Consider the following 20,473-nt stretch of genomic DNA (forward strand, 5'->3'; position numbering starts at 1 on the left):
GAAGCAAAGGCGGCACCAAGTCGGCTGAACTCTCTCTGCCCTCAACTACCCTCTCCTAAAGCAACTATTGGGGCAGTGTCCCAAACGGTGCTCCCTGTCATCAGTATTGCTTGGGCCCAGCTCACCCTGTGGGCCGCAGGCTCGGGGGACCATGTGATGCGGGGACTTGTAGCAGGGTTAGCAGAACGCAAGGCTTAATGCCTGTACCAGCTCTCGAACCCACCGAAAGCAATTCTTTCTCTGGCAAGAACTCGGCTGTATATGAGCACATCCTTTTCAGATGCTGAAGGGCAGACAAGTGTGGCTAGAACCTGCCCTGCCCTGCCCTCCAACTCCCTAGCCCTAACTAATTTATGTTTAAGGATAGTTACTTTAGTGAACTAGAAACCCAAATTTAGAAATAGACACTAACTGAATCTACATCTTAGAATTTGTCTTAGTGATGGTAGTTTATGTTGGCAATGCTTAAAAAAAAAAAAAGAAAGAAAGAAAAGTCATTTTTTCCAACTGCTCAAAGATGGGCCTTGCCAGTATCCCATTTGTAAGCACAGCTCTTAAATGCCACCAAATATTTCATTATGTCCAAAGTTATCAAAACTCCTGAGCACTGGGCACAGTTGTGCAAATTCCCTGACAGTCCTAATTCTGAAAAGTGACCCCCAGACTAAGTGGCTGTTTGGTTTTCCCAGAATTACGCTAAGGCTCCACGCTTGCTGACAGATGTCTGGACTTTCATCTTTTATATTATCTGCTGCTTAATTATGGTCTCAATTAAAATAATTAAAGTTACAGCACCTCGAATCATGGCAACTTCAATGAATTTTTAAAAGTGAGAGAACAGACTATGCAAGGTATGAGGCTAAATCCCACCTCCTTTTAGGGCCTGTTATTAAAAATAAGATGCAAACATCCATGGGGGTGGCAGGAGGTCAGGGCTCAATTCCCAGCACCACCACAGGCCCCCAGGCAGCGCTGCCAGCAGACGGTGTGAATGGCAAGGCGTCCACTGACCCCGGCACTGGTTGGGCTCGCTAGTGAGCCCCCAGACCCCTGAGCACTGCAGTGCCCGCTCCCCAAAACACTCACAGGGAACATCCAAACTTCAGAGGGAAGAGACATCATCTTGGGAAAAGTGGTAGGAGGGGCCTGAAACTGGTTTCTCAGCATCAGCTGAGACAGTGTGGAAATAAAGCCAAAACAAAACACTAAGTTCTTTGCTCTTATTAAATCTGGGATGATGGCGGGAAATAAAGGTGCTGGTGACAGTTTTCTCCTGAGTCTGAACAGAGACGTTATTCTTCATTCTCTGACTAGAACCGTGCTCACCAGAGCCTCACCACCCAGAAGTGGCAGCCGGCCCTGAAAGATGCTCACCACTAGGACCACAGACCAGCCAGACCAAGCTTGCACAGACGCAGAGAAGCACAGGAGTTGGACTTAGGAAACGCTTAAGAAATGTCCCCCTTCGAAGGAGAAAGGAGCACTAAGTAAATGATGGTTGGAAGGCTCACTCCGGATGGGAGACGCGTGCTGACTATGGACCAAACATGATGGCCACTTAATACCTGTACTGCAAACCGTAACACTCGAAAGGAGAGAGAAAGTAAGAGGGAATGTGCTTGCCACAGAGGCAGAGGGTGGGAAGGGGTGGGAATGGCAGAAGGGATAGTGGGAACATTGGTGGTGGAGAATGGGCACTTAATGGAGGGATGGGTACTTAAACATTGTTTGACTGAACCGCAATCATGAAAGTTTGTAAGCCTGTAACTGTATCTCATGGCGATTCATTAAAATAATAAAAAGAAATATCCCCACTGGCTGGGGGCACAGGGAAGGAAGGGCGCTGGTCTAGCAGAAGCCGGGGCGCATAACCACCTGCTCAGAAAACCTCTCCCATTCACCAAAGAGCCAACGGCAGAATTCAAAGGAGTACCAGCCAGGAAACTGAGCACCAAAGGCAAAGATACAACTTCTAATTTCCTTTTTTTTTTTTCATTCTTTCTTAGATTAGACACTGCTTTAGAAAGAAAAAGAGCAAACACATAGCAAAAGAGAAAATGGAAAACTCCACAGACAAACGTCCCCGTACTCCGAGCCTACGATCTAACGAATTCAGCTGATCATTTTCATTTTTGTTGTTTGTTTTGGGGCCACAGCTGCTGCTGTTACTTCTGGCTCTGCACTCACGAATTACCCCTGGTGGTGCTGGGGCCCACCTGGGGAGTCTTGGGGCTGGGCGGCCGAGAGCTAGGCGGGAGCCTGGCTTCTGTACTGTGGCTCCCAAGCCATGCTCAGGGCCCCGGGTGCCAGTCCCCCCATTATGCCTGCCCTGGCAGCGGGAGTCTGGTTCAGTGCAGTACTGGGGGGCACTATGGCGACTCTCAGCAAGGCCTGGGGACCCATGTGACACCAGGGATTGAACGGCATGAGCTCCTGTTCTTTGATTTCTGTCTCCTCGGCCCCATCTTTTCATTTTATTTTAGATCTAATAATGCCTTTAAATGTGTTTTAATCTTTCTGAGGGCTGGAGCGATAGCATAGCGGGTAGGGTGTTTGCCTTGCACATGGCTGACCCGGGTTCGATTCCTCCGTCCCTCTCAGAGGGCCCAGTAAGCTACCGAGAATATCCCATCCGTATGACAGAGCCTGGCAAACTCCCTGTGGCGTATTTGATATACCAAAAACAGTAACAACAAGTCTCACAATGGAGACGTTACTGGTGGTCCACTCGAGCAAATCGACGAACAATAATAGTGCTAACAGATGACAGCGCTAATCTTTCTGAAGTCTGCACTTCACTCTCACTGACGTCAACTTCTGGCTACTGCATTAGCCTACCCCGAGGTCCAGGGACACATATCCTATTCAGAGAGACTTGCTGGCGGCTTTGCAAAGGAGCACTTCTTAAATATCTCCGAGTCTGGTGCCTTCCCATCATGCAGCAGGAGGTTCCTCTTGGAAGAGAGCAATGGGACACTCTTTCCGACTCCTGAGCTAATGTGGGGGAGGGGCGGCACAGCCAGCAGCGGGCAGGAACCACGAAGTTCCAGGGATCAAACCCCATCTCCTACACAGAAAGCAGAGTCATACTCCGGCACCAATATTGAATAAATTTGCCCCTTTTCCTCGAAGATCTTTATACAGTCTCATTTGTCTCTGGGCCATACCCAGCAGTTCTCAGGCTTATTCCTGGCTCTGTGCTCGGGAGCATTTGTGGTTCTGGGGGTCAAAACGTGACTGGCTATGTGCAGGGCAAGCGCCTTAGCCTTTGTATTATCCTTCTGGCCCCTATACATTCTATTTTTGGTTTATTTTCTTTCTGAGACTGGGTAGTTCCTCTCTGTTTTTATTGACTATCATGATGAGCCTATCTAAAGTCACCTTCATGTAAGGGGAATAATACTCCTTGGAACAACTTTTCCAACATCTAAAGTTCATCTAGAAAGTATGTCAGGTGAAAAAATACACAAATGTTTGCCATTAGGTTCTGTATGACAGCTACTCCAAATTTAAACTACACTGGAATTTCAAATATTTAATGACATTTTCATAAAGGTGCCGGGTAAAGACAATGATGACCACAACTTTAAAATCAGAATTGTCTTCAGCATTTGCAAACTAGACTTAAAAAAAAAATTAAAACAAAACAAAACTCTGGTTTAGACAAATCTAAGTAATCAATTCTGCAATTTTTTTTTTTTTTTGCTTTTTTTGCGTCACACCTGGCAATGCACAGCGGTTACTCCTGGCTCTGCACTCAGGAATCACCCCTGGCGGTGCTCAGGGGACCATATGGGATGCTGGGAATTGAACCCGGGTCGGCCGTGTGCAAGGCAAACGCCCTACCCGCTGTGCTATTGCTCCAGCTCCCAATTCTGCAATTTTAATACTATGTAACAGATTTTATTTTTCATTTATAACTTTATTTCTAAAATTTACCTGGAAATGTATTAAAGAACTTGGATTAGAAGTAACAGCAACTATTTATACTTGCTGATGATAAAAGAAAAGAGCTAGGAGATACACTTTGCAGACTTAATGTTTAAGATCTCAGTAGGAAAAGGAAGAACAATTTCAAGTCACTTTTGGGAAGAAGGGTTGTTTTTCATTTTATTACTTGAACCCAAATCTCATCTAAACTAATGTCTGTTCTTGTGTATCATCTATAGAAGACCCTTTTGGAAGCATTTTGGAGAAAAAGCAAAGAAAAACATGCCCGCATTTTATAAAGCTTTGACTCTATGTTCTTCTCCATCCCGTGGTGCACCGGGGCTTTCATCCTAAGAACATCTGCATTTGGCTTCAGCAGAGAGACTGCCTTCCTCAGTTACTCCCTTCCTAGATCTCTTGATTTTTGAATCTCTTGATTCAAACAGACATCCCAAGATACAGAATATTATTTCCCCTCTCACAAAGTCAACTGGTCTATAAGAGGGCTACCTCTGAGTTTATCAGCAAGAAGTTACCAACACCCAGGTTACAGCATAAAAAAAAAAAAAAAAAAAAAAGAAAACCAACTCCCAAAGTGGAATCCCACAAACTGCCCCTCACACAGCTGACACCACACAGTGCTCTTCTCCTGGAGCTGTGTGCAGAGGGGGAGGGAGACTCCTGGACGGTGCCCACACGCTCAGGGAAGGGCAATGAGCCCCAACTTCCGGCACAACCTTCAAGTTTCAAGAACCCTAAACACAGGGAAGCTCCATGTGCCCCTGAGGGCACAGCTGCTGTGACAAGGAAAGGCCACGTTGTCCCCTCCCGGAGACACACTCCTAAACTTGCTCTGCAGCTGGGTCAGAAGCTGGTGCCGCCAAGCAGGAAATGGTTCACGGAGCTCTGGGCAGCTCCTTCTCTCACCCGCTCATCTTCCCCAAGAACGACTACTAGAAAAACACGCTCCAACCCTAGCAGCATCCTCATAATTTTTGTTTTGTTTAGGGGCATAGCAGGTGGTACCCACGGCTTCCTCATGGCTGTGGGGTCATTCCTGGTATGGCTCAATGGACTGTATGTGGCGCCGGGGAAGGAAAGTGGGCCAGCCGCATGCAAGGCAAGCGCCTTACCCCTGACCTATCTCCTGAGCACATGACCCTGGTTCTTAATGAGCTTTCCAAAGCGATACCTCCAGGTAAATCATTAGTGCTATCTTTGTTCTTGCTGTAAGTATTCACTCCCGTAAGTCATTATCTATTGGAAGTTATGCAAGTAGAAATCAGGTGTACCTCTCAAGGCTGACAGGCCACACCATTAAGACATACACATTTCCAACACAGAACCTGAAAAGAGCTCCCCAGAATGCTACAGGCTCTCGGGCAGAAGTGTAGGGAGCAGACAGGGCAGGCTTTCTGGAGACAGCAATGTCGACTTGGGGACCGTGGTGGCAAGAGGGCTCAAAGGGATACTTGGGGCTAATCTCCCATGAGGACAGGCCCCTGGTGCAGAGTTGCTCGCTTTCCTAATTTAATGACTTTCTTCTGTTCAATGCTAAAACATCAGATAAGAGCCTACCTGACATTTTGGAGAATTTGCTGTGCTGAGATTGATATTCCGCATTGCCTAAGAGTAAAAAATAAGATGGATACAAATTACTTTGAGCCACATGGTTTGGCTATGTAGGCTGAGTTAACAAACCGTGTCCAGTCATACCACCATAGCACAGAATTCCCAAGCTAGCCCAAGCAGCAGCAGCAGACTGAAGACAGGCGCCCAGAAGCTACTACACAATGAACTGACACCTCAGAAACGTCAGACAGCATCGAGGAGAGACAGCAAGACCCCATATGCCTGGGCCCAGACGACCTGACACTGGCCAGCTGGGTTCTTTGCTTCTGAGTATTAGACAAAGCAGGAACAATATAATTTGATGTTTCCATGATAAGAGAAATTGCCAACAGAAGTTCACAGAAGTCCAAATACTTAAGGTATATTGAATTTATACTGATGGTTTAAAAAAAAAAAAAGAAAAAAGAACAAACACAAACATCCCAAGAAACAAATGATTAGTATGAAAATAGAGCAGGTCTATCACTTCAACACGAGAGATGACAACAGAAAAGACAGTAAAGAAGAGACAAGGAAAGTATCTTTCAGCGAAGTGAAGCTATCCGGTCCAAGACCCGTCACCCAGAGAAGGAGTGAGAGCAAGACTGAGCAATCGGCTGGGAGCAAGAGTTTCACGAGCAGCAGCATTTGTCCACCAGGAAAGACCAAGCTGTTCCAGAGCGCACAACAGAATGAGGAACGGTCATTTCTGGACTCCAAATAACATTTTAAAAACAGCAGCGATTCTGACATTTGCAATTAAAAAGACTTTTTTCTTAATAGTTTCCTGTTTTGATAGTCTTCATTCATATGTGAAATGGAAACTTATGACTTCCTTGAACCATTAGACACAACAAAATGAAAAGCAAACAATGAAAACAGGTTTGTTATACAAGGTCTAAACTGCCTTCCTGTTTCTTAATCGCTACCTAATCTCACTCTGAAGAGATAACAGTTTTATATGAACATCAAATATCCTTCCCTTCCAGTCATTTTGTTGGAACTTCCCTTCCCGGTGCAGACACTAAATCAATATTCTAGCTTCTTCACAGTGGAGGAAGGAGCACTTCTCAGGAGCCCAGTCCCTGACCCCCGCGCTGCCTAGCTCAGAATACTCGTCTCGGGCACACCTGACTTGGTGCCAACCACGCTCGATGATGCTGGCAGGTTACTGATAGCAATGGTGGGTGAAGTGTGGGTGGTTTCTCTGGGATTCCCTGGTGGCATTTCTCACCGCTCCTCAAAATCCTAGTCTGAGTTCAATGGCGGCATCAAGCTCACCCACGTCCATGAACACTTCAGAGGCACGTGGCACAGCACAGAAGCAAGTGAAAGCACCTCGGTCAGGTGGCTGCGCCTCACGATGGAAATGGAGACAAGTTAATGTCTACACTCGGTCTTCTGGGGGGAGAGGGGGGAAGGGGCAATGCAATAGATATGTGAATCTTATGTCTGTAAATAATGTCTTCGGGGTGTGGGGAGGGCACACAAGAAATTGACACTATTTCAGTCTAGAGAAGAGAATTAAGGAAATGGAAAAGATTTCTTTCATTGCACTTTCACCTTTTGTTCACTTTCAAAACTGCACATTTTTATTACTTAAAAATTCATATAAAACTTTAAGATTATTGCCTAAGATGACAGGCTCACACCCTCCTCTCCTGGCTGTGCTGGGGGCCGCTCCCAGGGGACCTCAGGGAAGCATGTGGGGTCAGGGATGGGCCCTGGGCCTGGCCCGTTCTTAAGGGTCACACACTCCAACAAGACACCCTGCAAGAAAACTGAGGGGAATAACCAGAGAGGCTTTCATGGTTGTTAACATCAGGCCCTAACTTTTCTAACATAAAAAAAGCAAAACAAAACAAACTCACCCATGAGTGGGTGATTTAAAGTCACTTGGGGATCTTGTAATACTGGGATGCCTCACAGTTATGTTGTAAGTAAAACACCGCAGACTCAGTAACACTGAAACATCTATCCTTTGAGAAATATCACGCTGGTGTCATAGTCCCCCAAATAATCCACATATGAGCTGTTTCTCCTGAAGTAATGCCACGCTCCTGGTGGAATTCTGAGTCAGACAGAAATGTCCATTTTCCTGTCGAAGGATGCACCATCCTTCCCCTGTGTCCTGCCGGATTCCTCTCTGCAAGCTGGCTACGGGGCACAGCCCCGAGCTCAGTGTTCAGGCCGGGGAAAGGTTTCTGCCACCCTCTGGCCCGGTGGGCCCGATCCTCCCCGAATCCAAGCATGCCCACCTGACTGACACCAGCCAGCAACCCCCATAAGTGGAAAATGGGTTTCTACCTGCGGCCTCACCTGCCGGAGCAACTCTTGCTGCTTCAGCCGCAGCCGCTCCTTCTCCATCTGCAGTTGCTGCAGCCGCATCTGCTGCTGCTGGTTGGAGCTGCCACCCCCCAAGACGCCCCCCTGTGGGCTCTGGGGGGCCAGCGGAGGGGGCTGCTTCACAGGCGCACTCTGACCCATCCTCTGGTTCATGGCTGAAAAGAAACAGAAGGTGAGTGTTCAAGTGCTGATGAAGGAACAGAGATTTCCCTACTCAGAAGCAACGAGGCAAAGCAACACAGCCCTTTCCGTATGGGACTGGACATGACCTAAAAGCCCACTGGCAGGAAACGGCTCTGGTGGTTGTTTCTGCTGTCATCGAGGCTACTGTCTACCACGCAAGAAGATGAAACTGTCTCTGAGACACTTCAAATCCAAAGAAGTCCAGCACGGCCAGAGAGATAGCTGAACGAGCTTGAGCGTCTACCCCAGCTCTGCACGGTCGCCAAGGACTGCCTAAGTGACCACTGAGCTCCAGGCTGCTAGCAGCCCCTGAATACAATGGATGCCCTGATCCACTGCCCAGAGAGCAAATGCAGAGCAGGAAGAGTGAAAAAAGAACTTAGTCCTATAGCAGGTTCTTCCCTGGTGGGGCGGTTTCCTTCCCCTTCCTTCTCTTCTACTTTCCAATAAATCTTCCTGTTAAAATACATTGTGCGCATGTGTGTGTGTATATGTGTGTGTGTGTGTACACTGCATGGTGCATATACAAAGACTAAGAATAGACCGACAGTAGTGTGACTCAAGACTGAACTGAAATGGGATGTTTTCATCAATTTTTACTTTTATTTTTAAAAAATTACCTTGACATACAAAGTCTGTTCATGACTGGGTTTCAGTCACACAGTGTTCCAACACCCGTCCCTTCACCAGTGTACATTTCCCATGATCAATATCCCCATTTGCTTCCCACCACCTACCCCAGTGTCTCCTCCCTCTCCCCATCTCCAGCTCTCTTTCTCCCCCGCAATCCCTCTCTCACATTGTCACAGTTAGTGGTCCCTTCTCTATCCTAACTGCCCCCCCGCCTCAAGCTTCAGATTGTGGACTAGTCCTCCTGGCCCTTGTTTCTAACTGTCCTTGGAAATTATTAGTCTCATACTCATTTTCATTCATTTTAAAGTTTGAACACTGACTGCTGCATACTACAAAATACGCATGTGATCTAAATCATCTTTTTAAAGCAACCAAGACATCTAGTCCGTAGTGTGACCTAGCCTGCAAGTCAGTTACAATGACCCCATGTATATCATGTGCCCCCAAGCACAGGGGGTTCTCCCCCTCCTGCAACACCATTGTCACCTGCAATCATTTTTCAGTTGACTCTTAAGTAAACCACTTGACAACTATCAAGATCTAAGAGGGGACCCTTAGACAGGTGGACTGCTGCCCCTGCCGGACACTGGGCCACCTTCTCACTGTAGTAACTGCATGAAAAACAGAGAATATTTTTATGTGAAAATGTTAATATGATGATCTCGCCACCTTTTCAGACATAATCAGCTTTTTTGGGTTTGGTGCTGGTGATCTAAGCCAGGATGTAACACATGCAACATTCCTGCTCACATATTTATTTTCTCTCTCTCTCTTTCTCTCTCTCTCTCTCTCTCTCTCTCTCTCTCTCTCTCTCTCTCTCTCTCTCACACACACACACACACACACACACACACACATACACACACCCTTTTTTTTGAGGGGTTGGGGGTAGAGGCCACACTTGAAGGTTTTCAGGAGCTACCTCAGACCCTATGATCGGGGCCCATCCCTGACCGTACTCAGGGGACCATATGTAGTACAGAGATCAACTGGGTCAGTCGTGTGAGGGGCCAACACCTACCCTGATACTATCTGCCATGCTACATTAGTTTACTACTTATACCCTAGGTACCAATGTTCGTCATAGTCCAGCCTGGCACCCCAGAGTTTGGAGGGAGGTTAACTCTTTATATTATTATTACTGGGATCTGATTTAACCCCTCAGTAGTTAAACTATTTTATTTGGGGGCCTCACATGGCTGGTACGCCTGGCTCTGCACTCAGGGCTCACTCCCTGAGTGGGCTCAAGGGACCATATAGGATGCCAGGGATAAAATCTAGGTCTGCCGCATGCAAGGCTAGTCCTTTGCCCACTGTACTAGTGCTCTGGGCCCTAACACCTGCATATGGTTCATGCGATTTATAACTCTTTATGATCTGCCATGGGTCAATAGTTGCTTTTATACTAGGTCAGGGTCAATGGCTGTGTGCTGAGCTGGGAGGAGAGCTGAATTCTGTAAGTTCTTCCTTGTTCTCAGGACTTAATACTCTGAGTTCCTGATATCCTCAAGAGTGAAGGCCCAAAGGGCCCTACCCTTGGTTCACTGTTTCTATGTGGTTTTTATCTTCTTGCCCGCAGAGATATGTTTTTTAAGTGAATGATCCCCCAGTTATGTCTTTCTGGTTATCTCATTTGATTATTTTGTCTAGCAGAATGGAGAAGAGGTGTCAAAATAGGAATCACTGTTTCGTACTGTTCAAAGCCTTACTAATCTCGGCCATGCCCCCACCAGCCCCGTATTTGAGAAATAGCTTTATAAAGAATAAACGGCTAGAACTTTCACAACTATATACTATAGAATGTTACAGGAGAGTGAATAGGAAAAAAGCCAAACATTTCTGAGAGCTAAGATTTGCCAGGCAGCAATCAACCACTTGATTTGATGCAACTCTAATATCACCTGGAATGTGTACGATTAGATGCACAACTGATAAGCATCACAGTACGATTAAACAAATGGAAAAATACCCTTTTAAAGTCAGGGATCCATCCTCAGCTTTACCTGCAGACACAAACACCTCCCTGAGTCTAATGCCTGCTTTCTCTTTGCTAAGCTCACAATGATCCATAGAGACAAAGCATCCCGTACCCGAAACCCCCCCACCCCCGATCTTTCTTTCCTACAAGGTCTAAATGCAAAAGATGGGTTTAGGAACTGACTGGTCATCTGAGCTTTCACTTCACCCCTAGAACATCTTTTGGTCTCCAGAAAGACTTGATATAATTCCCCACAGGTCCCACTGATTCCCGGGCTCCCACCAAGCTTGATGAGTTTCTGGGAGAGGAATTGGGGTGCTGGTCGAAGACGGCTTCACAACAGTCTCAAATCGAAGCCCAGAACAAACAATTACTGGTGAAGAGCATTTTGTCCAAGAACTTAAAAAATGAAAATCTGGGACTGGAGAGATAGTTCAGGGGTTAAGATGCTGGTCCTGCAATGAGGCTCCATCACCTGACCCCTGATAGCCAGGGTGGCCCCAAAATAGAACAAAAGAAAAATTAAAATCTGTCAACATCCCACTGGCAAGTTGAGGTGTATGAATTATAAAAGGGGGCCGATAGCAAAAGAGTCTAGAGCTACACACTGTTAAATATCTCACTTATTAAAAAACATTAAAAAGCCATCTGAGATTTCAAGACTAAGTTTTTACTAATACAGATTTTATCTAGTTCATTTGAAGCAATATTTTAAGCTATCTGTTTTCCTAACAGGAGGGTTTGCTTCCATAGGAGGCAATTTCCTTCACATGGACTAGTGCAACCTGAATATGGGTTGTTAAAATACACATATCACTTGTACTTGCAGTTTAAATCTTTCTTAAAATTTAAGCATGTGAATTATCCAAAAGAAATCTTCATTTTTACTCTCTTTATGCTCATGCTGATCTCTTTATGGTAGATCCTTTAAGATAGTGGGGACCAGAGCGGGGAGGATGTTTGCCTTGCACACAGCTGACTTGGGTTCGACCCCCAGCACCCCATATGGTTCCCTGAGCACGGTGAAGAATAAGTCCTGAGCACAGAGGTAGGATTAACCCCTGAGCATTGCCGGTGTGACCCCCTAAAAGACAGTGTCCTCTGGTGAGAATATTTTCATGAAATAAAACAATCCTTCCATGGTTAGTTAAAAAAAAAATTTTTTTTTTAAATTCCCTCTGAAAACTAGTTGGACAATAACAAAATTGAAGAGCATTAAATCCAAATAGTGTCTGTGCTCACTGTGTCCCCCAGCTGCCAGCACCAATGACAGTGGTCACTGTTGATGGCGCAACAGCCCGACCAGTCAGATCTTTTTTGAATCTAAGCTCCTCTACTTGAAGTCCAGAAAGGAGGGAAACAGGCAATCAAAAGATGAAGGGAAACAACTCCATAGGACAACAGAGGCATTCACAAACTACGCTGACAGCAAAGTCTCTCCTCTGGCTACTGGTCCACACTCTGGACTGCGTCACCCCAACACGTTCCTGGTGGCCATGGAAGTGCTGCCAGCATCCATGTCAAGAGCTCACAGAAGTGACCAAACACCCCGACATAGCTTCTGAGGCAGGCAGAGACTCCTTGGCAGAAGCAGCCTGCTCCTTACATGCACAGAGTCTCAAGAGCCCAGGGCACTGCACAGGACCTCACAAGCAGGGAGAAACCAAACAGGTTCTGTTTCAGGAGGCAGGGCGTTGGGGAACAGGAAAGCATTGCCAACTTCTGCCCCTCCCTCATCAATTCAGTTCACTTTGAAGAAAAAGTCTTAAAAAAAAAAAATCCAAAAACCCCACTAAACTAAAATGTGATCAAACTGTAAAAACAACAGTAGCTCTATGTAAGAACTGATATTAACGTGTAGTCTGTACCGCTTGGACCACACAATCATTAGTAACTGTTTTATCAAACAAATCCATCCTGACAGTTGGACAGCAGCAAAGCCCAGCTTGGCAATCAGCAGCAACCTGCTCCCAGACGTAGAGGTTCCTCCACGTCCCTGCACAAACCGCATGGCTTTTCCATTCACGCCATTTGAAGCTCAATCTAGGACTATTACAAAGATCCCCCCAATCTGGTCTTTGACATTTATCAATGGGATAATAAGTCCAACTACAGCAAACTTATGAAAGGTAAACTCAAAAGTAGAAGGTATTTTTTTTTTTTTTTGCTTTTTGGGTCACACCTGGCGATGCACAGGGGTTACTCCTGGCTCTGCACTCAGGAATCACCCCTGGTGGTGCTCAGGGGACCATATGGGATGCTGGGAATCGAACCCGGGTCGGCCGCGTGCAAGGCAAACGCCCTACCCGCTGTGCTATCACTCCAGCCCAAAAGTAGAAGGTATTTTTGAAACTTTAAAGCATCCTATCAAACTTCCTACCACAAAAGATATCACTGTTTTACTTTGTCTAATGATTTATATGGCTCAGAAGCTGCATGATTTTATATTAGTCTGCCTATACTAACTGTTCTTAATTTTTATTTTTACTTTTTGGGTCACACCTGGCGATGCACAGGGGCTACTCCTGGTTCTGCACCCAGGAATTACTGGAGGTACTCAGGGGACCATATGGGCTACTGGGAATCGAACCCGGTTTGGCTGTGTGCAAGGCAAATGTCCTACCCGCTGTGCTATCACTCCAGCCCCCTGTACTTAATATTTAGAAACAACCTGAACCCTCCCCCACACCTACAAATATATTCAGGGTTGTAAAATAGCAGATCTGTAGGGCCAAAGGGATAGCACAGCGGTAAGGTGCTTGCCTCACATGTAGCCAACACATGGACATGTCACATATATGCGATCAGTCATAATGTGGCCTTGAGAATGGGCTTGCTCTTCTTAAAATATTTTCAAGATTTGCCCATGTTACATCTCATTTCTTTTTTATTGCTAAATATTTTACCACTGTGTGACTCTATCATATTTTGTTCATAATTTGGTGGGCATGTGCGTTATTTCATTTTTCACAGCCAAGTGCTATCACAAACATTCACATAGGTTTTTGAGCAGGCCAAGGTTCCGATTATTTTGTATATATCCTTGGAATGGACTGGTAGCAACAACCCCTTACAGATCTGGTGTTCAATTCTTTAAGTAAAAGCCCAACTTTCCAAGATAGCACCAGTTCGCAATTTCACCAGCAAGGCATGAAGGATCCAGTATTTCCACGTTTCAGTCAACAGTTATATTACTTGCCCTTGATTTCTGCTCCCCTGAAGGGATTGGGTATATCCCCATGTGATTTGTGCTTTGCCATATACGGTAACAGCACCCCTGGCCTGTAAAGTGGCTACTCTGGGTCTCATCACAGGCAAAGTCAATTGCTCCTCCCATACGACAGCCTCCAGGCTACCCAAATTACACTCAAGTATTTCGACCTTTGAAGTGTTCAAATCTCCAGACATGCCTGGCAGGGGCCCTGGGGATGAGGCACTGCATGGTCCCAGCTCACCAGTGATCCAAACACCAAACTGCCCTCAAAATTCACCAAGCCATTGATAACAGACACCGTTATTCTGGTTAAGTGGGTTTCTTCTTTCATTAGCCACTCGCAAAAACCTGGGATGAAAATTTATTATAAAACATTTCACAAATGCAGTTAAAGATAGAGCTTTAAAAACAAGTCCCAGTAGAACATTTTCTTCTGATCACTTCATTAAGTAGCTTGGGGATTGCTAAATGAGGTGAAGGGAGAAAGCGTTGTAGCCAGTTTTCAGTTCTATCCCCAAAATACAATCATGGGCTTGCCTGCCTTGCTTTTCTTTTCTTTCTTCCTTCCTTTCTTTTCTTTTTTTATTAAAATAATTAGGAGCACTGCTATTTATTCAGTCATTGATTAAGCTGATTGAATTGGGTATGAACTTCATATTACTTTTTTTAAAAAAATTTAATTTTATAAGTTAGTTCAATATTCAATATTCAAAAACCAATCCCACCACCATTACACCTTCCCACCACCAAATTTGGGATGCTTCCATCTCAAACCCCAATCTCTGTCCCAAACACAACCAAAACAATATATTTTGTATTGTTTGTTATGAAAAACTGCTGAACATGCTTACAAAAAGTTTTCATATAGGAAACAGTGTGAAGATTGTTCTATTTTGGCAGGAGCCATTAAGACATTCTATAGGATATCACTAACATGTTGTTAAAGTTTGGATGATGTGAGCTTTGGTATATGTACCTGAAATATATATACAAAAAATATATATTTCCCTCTATGATTTGTTGCCCACTATCTGAACCCCATCAAATATGGTGTGGTAATTATGGAAAATGGGTAGGGAGTGTCTTATGATGTGTCCAGGAATATTTTCACTCATATATGAGGCTGGGCCCCAGTGTGTGGGAAGAGGCCTTGAGCATGACATGGTTGGGTTCTGGAGTTTTTTGGCTGCTGGAGCTGGGTCCCTTTGGGCGAGGAGGGCTCTCACCCGACCCCTCTGGGGCACCCCATGTGAAACAGCCTGGCACGGAGTGTGGCATGGCTATGGCGGCCTCATATTATGCTCCCTTTCGGGAGATGCAGCCAGATCACTTTCTTACCACCATGAAAAAATAAGTTTAAAGTCTACTTAGAAGAAAAAGTTCACATAATGAGACTATTAGTCTAAAGATAAGAATTACATTTTAAAATATGTCTCTACCATTAACTCATGTTAATGAGTAAACAGTTCCGTTAATAAAGGTTTTATCTTAACCACACTTAATTTACTAATGTTATTTCATTTGGGAAATTGGCCATCTAGTACAGGGGTTGCCAAAGTGGGCAATATTGCCACCCTATGGGCGATGCAGCATTGGTGCAGTTGGGGACACTTTGTTTAAAGAAGGTAGATTTCCAGGGGACCCGTGAATGATTCTTTCTCAGAAAAGAGTGTGTTGGCTCAAGCTTGGGAACCTCTGATCCAGGAGGTTACGTATCTTAGCTTCCACAGAGAAATGGTCCTTTCGTCTACTCCTTCGATGTCCCCCACTTCAACCATCTCCCCCAAGCACCCATGCCCGGGGGGTGCCCTCCCCTGTACCATCTATTTCTAGCACCCCTGTATGTAACACACTCTATAATGATGTTCTGAATAACGCAAACATATCTTCCATAATTTGGGGGGATTGTAGGCAATATCAAATAGAAATTTTATATAAACGTAATTGTATTAATATTTGTCTTCACACCTCAGAGAATGAGTTGTAAAGAGATTCTTTCCAATGAGTGACCAAGTACATCTGGTCCCATCCTCTGGAATTTAACATTTTTTTTTTTTTTTTTTTTTGCTTTTTGGGTCACACCTGGCGATGCACAGGGGTTACTCCTGGCTCTGCACTCAGGAATTACCCCTGGCGGTGCTCAGGGGACCATATGGGATGCTGGGATTCGAACCCGGGTTGGCCGCGTGCAAGGCAAACGCCCTACCCGCTGTGCTATCACTCCAGCCCCAGGAATTTAACATATTTTTTAAAAAAGAATAATATTGCATAGCTCAAGTATTGAGCTATTTTGATATTCTCTGACAGATATTCAACTGAATGCTTCTTTCATATACTATGTTATAACAATTAGTTATTATCTAAAAGTAAGTTTCTTATTGGGCTTCACTAAGTGAGAAGACAGCCTCCAGTAGAGTTCAACTGAACTGAACCGATATCAGAGCAACTTTTACGTTGTAGAACCAAGACACACCAAAAATGCAGTACCTTTAAGTCATTATCACTGTGCATAACTAATATAAGTGTATCTAAACTACTGTGTGTTCCAAGAGCTTGAGAGTATAAATGAAATTTAACTCTTCCACCTAGCACTTTCTTCTCCCCCCCCTCCCCCTCCCCCCTCCCCCCCATGAGATGTATGTGCCTGGGCATACTCACCCTGTGATAAAGCTTATCTTTAGATTAAAGGCTGAAAGGTTTCCCTGTCTCCTCTTCAAAAGCAATCCCCAACTGTGAGCAGAAGACCAAGAACTAAACTGAAATGGTGCAATAAATAGTTCCGAAAGGATCTCTAAAATCTCAAACCCATAAAGGTTCTTATTGAAACCTCCTCTTAAACAAGGGTCCAACAGCAGAGGCTGACATATTCCTCATCATCTAGACACAGCTTTTGTTATTAACTGCAGACATTCTTAAAAAAGCACTCTCATTTGACAGAAAAGTCCACTAAGAGAAGGTTAGGAATGAGTTGTCCCCAGGGGATATCTGAAGAATTTGGGCCTCTTGATTCTCACCAAAATGAGTTGGTGTATTTTTCAATATCACAGTTTAATTCATTTGAATTCAGCCTATTATGCAACTTCTAGGGAGAAAGCAGGATGCTAGCTAACTCTTCCTACAGATTTGAAAATTAGATTTTGGGAGGACATAAACAATAGGTCAGAGCAGGGCCCTAACTAGTTTTTTCCTTACGTAATAGACATACTAAGCATGAGTGTCTCATGTCAAATAAGCGCTAATCAACTGAAAATCATGCAGAGAAGGGAATGAAGTGTCAGAGAACCCTAACTTGGCACACAATTCCAATCCATCAGCATCTGGTTGCAGATTCTATTGTTGACTGTTTTGAACAGGGAGGAAAAGATTTTCAAGGTTAAGGACAACTGTAGCTGACTAAAAAGTCACAAAGACACTCACAAATGAGGCCTCAAAAAGGAGCTTCAAGTGCCTCTAACCAACAATTCTCAAAAAGTGGAGTGAAAATGCAGCTAGAAGACAACACTTTTGGAATTGAAACTGTGCCCACTAATCTGAAGGGGAGAAAATGTCTTGGGAAAAGGGGCCTACAACTTCTGGTCATTAGAACATCCCTGAACTAGAATGGACAGATGCCCAGTCCAGAAGGAAAAGATGGGAGCTGGGGTGGAAAGTCACTCTTCGAACATGACAGAGATGAGGCATGAGAGTTCTGTGAGATGGCTTCCCAGTCAGATGCAAGTAGAGATCTTACACTTCTTTCCTATAACTGGAAATGTGGTACATCCCTGAATAATTTCCTGACGGGGCAATTATTTGAGCATGTACCTGCTCATACATCTATATGGCATGTACCATGTGTGACTACAATGTGTACACAATACAGCATGTACAGTAACCACTGTCTTTCTCCCCCTAAGTTTTCCAGCTATTAATACTGGAGAAAACTGGTGTTTTCTAGAGATTAATTGTATGCAGGGGCCAGAGTGATAGTACAGAAGGTAGGGCATTTGCCTTGCATGTGGCTGACCCAGGCTCAATTCCTGGTACCATGAGATTCCCGAGCACTGTCAGGAATGATTCCTGAGCACAGAGCCAGGAGTAAGCCCTGAGCACTTACAGATGTGGTTCCCCCCCAAAAAAGCTAGATGCCAAAAGATGAAATCAAGGGGCTGGAGCGATAGCACAGCGGGTAGGGCATTTGCCTTTCACGTGGCCAACCCAGGTTTGATTCCCAGCATCCCATATGGTCCCGTGAGCACTGCCAGGAGTAATTATTGACTGCATGATGCAGGAGTAACCTCTGTGCTTCGCCAGGTGTGACCCAAAAAGCCCCCCCCTCCAAAAAAAAAGATGAAGATTCAACCTCTGTGCCAGAACTATATGACCACGGATAGGCTACAACTGCTCTAGATCTCAGAGAAGCTCAGATTTAAGACAATATTCCCTAACTCACCCACCGCTTTGGGGAAAAGATATTTGGTGGTTGGGGAGTAGCCTGAGTGGGTGGCCAAGAGCCACGGTACAGCATGTCCTGCAGAGGTAGTCTCAACTACTCCCCCCACCAATTCCTTGTTTTGAGAAATGTTGATGAGGGAACTTAAAAGTTTCTTTCTAAGGGCAAGGTTTATGAGGTTTCCCTTCACTTCTGTGGCGCAGCAGCAGACTGCATGCCCCAAAGGAGCTGTGTCTGAAACCTGCACACACCCGCATCCCTTTTTAGTTAGCAACGGCTCTTCTTACCAAGAAGATCAAACACCTCTTCCATCCTACAGTAGCTAGTAACATAATCCACAGCAAAAAAACTGGCAGAATTACCAGCAGAGATTTTAAAGAGGGTAAGAAAAACAAACTCCTGTTTTCAAAGCACAGATATCAAGGGACTTGCTCCAATAAAATTTGGATGATTAGTTGCAGGCGCTTTATCCGCCCAAGCCTCCGTGAACACGATTAGCAGCTTTAACTTCTACAGACTGCTGCATTTGTTCCCACCTCTAATGGAGCAGACTCGGGGATTTTGTTACTCATTACGTACACTGTCATCAAAAGTAAAGATCACATGTAGCGCCACCGAAAATATTTGGTCTTAAATAAGGGAAAGGGTAATGATCATAGTTTTAATACTGATACACAATTAATGCAAAACACATTAAACAACTTTTGCCTTTGGGAATTCTGTATTTTTTGAACTTATTCTTCAATTTTCATTACTTATTTTAGGAAACTTACCATATACATAGATGCTCAGAAAGAGCATTTAACAAGTTTTGGGAAACTTTTAAACAAAGGAGCAAATCAGCATCTAGATTTTGTGTGTGTGTGTGTTCGAGTCATAGCTGCAGTGCTCACGACTTACTCCTGGTTCAGTGCCCAAGGATTACTCATGATGGGAAGACACACACACAAACACACACACTTCATGGTGCTCAAACCCCGGTCAACTGCATGGAAGGCAAGCACCCTACCTTCTATACTATCTCTCTGGTCCTTCCGTGTCTAAATTTAAATGGTCTTTGGTTTCTGTGCATAGAATTAGGAATGGAATGATATTCTGGCTTTATCAGAAAAACCTCTAAAAACCAGTCCTTTTCTGTGTATCCATGAAATATTTCACAGGCCTGCCTGAAACTTAAGGATTCCTTTTTCTAAAACAGAGTAAAAACATTCCTAATAAAACTTCTTGGGAACAAATAAAAGCTCTCCTTTTGTAACAATATCACTTTAGGGCTTGTCAATAATTAGTAAATACCTAAACACATAAGGTGCCAATGATAAGTCACTTTTCAAAGGTTAAGAAACAAAAAAATTAAGATTAAAAAAAAATCCAAAACAATTTACAACAAATCACTATATATCTTGAAGCTATTATAAATAACAAAACTTCATCCTGGGAAGTGGAGGACTGATAAATTAGCCTAAAGCATCTGATAGAGAATGGAAAGATAAAGGAGGTGAGTCTGAGTTGGTCCCTAAGGGCGTGAGTGACCAAGTCATGCTTACTCAGCCAGCATGACTGAAGCATGTTGAGCACGTGGGTGTAGATTTGGGGGGCTGAGCAGAGCCGGCTTCACAGGCACAAAGGCCATGACCCGCCATGTGTTTGTGTTTGCCTGGCTCAGAGGGTCAGAATGAGGGTAGTTTATATTTTTCTGGCAGAGATAAAATATAATCCAGTATAGAACCTGAGTTTTCAAGGACAAACTCCCAAATCAGCAACTTACAGCTTGTGCCTATTTGCTGTCACTCTAGATCACAGAGACCCCCACTCTTCCCCCCTCCCTTCCTGGGCACCCTCCCTGCTCTGCTTCAGTTACACTCGAGCTCTCTGACTGAAAAGGTCTGGAACAGATTAAAAGTCGGGCCACAAAATAAAAAGCTTTGGCAAGCTGTCAAGCCTGTCTGGAATACACATACAAAGTGGGCCCAGAAGGGGAAGCTAAAAGCAGCAAAGAACTTCATGAAACTTTCCTTGGGCATATCTAATTGTATACTTGTGTGCTCATATGTGTTGGAGGTAGGGAAGGAAAACTTTGTATTTTTCTCCATCTAAAGTAAAAGATCAAGCTATAAAATTATTAGTTCTACTTAAGCTCACAACAAAG

General features: G+C 44.5%; 1 protein-coding gene across 8 annotated transcripts in view; it reads right to left on the reverse strand.

The window, feature by feature from the left end:
- The window catches only part of YAP1 (Yes1 associated transcriptional regulator), a 94,703-nt gene that overhangs the window by 13,893 nt on the left and 60,337 nt on the right, over window positions 1-20,473 (reverse strand). For 2 of the 8 annotated variants that reach the window (XM_055130941.1, XM_055130940.1), the window contains exons 5-6: window positions 7,861-8,042; window positions 5,509-5,556 (exon numbers count right to left, since the gene is read on the reverse strand). In XM_055130941.1, coding sequence (XP_054986916.1) covers window positions 5,509-5,556; window positions 7,861-8,042 — 230 coding nt within the window. Of the gene's footprint in view, window positions 1-5,508; window positions 5,557-7,848; window positions 8,043-20,473 lie in introns of all 8 variants that reach the window. The other 6 variants (XM_055130939.1, XM_055130938.1, XM_055130946.1 and 3 more) reach the window with 3 other exon arrangements.

Source organism: Sorex araneus, chromosome 3 (assembly GCF_027595985.1).
Source record: "Sorex araneus isolate mSorAra2 chromosome 3, mSorAra2.pri, whole genome shotgun sequence".
Classification (NCBI taxonomy): domain Eukaryota; kingdom Metazoa; phylum Chordata; class Mammalia; order Eulipotyphla; family Soricidae; genus Sorex; species Sorex araneus.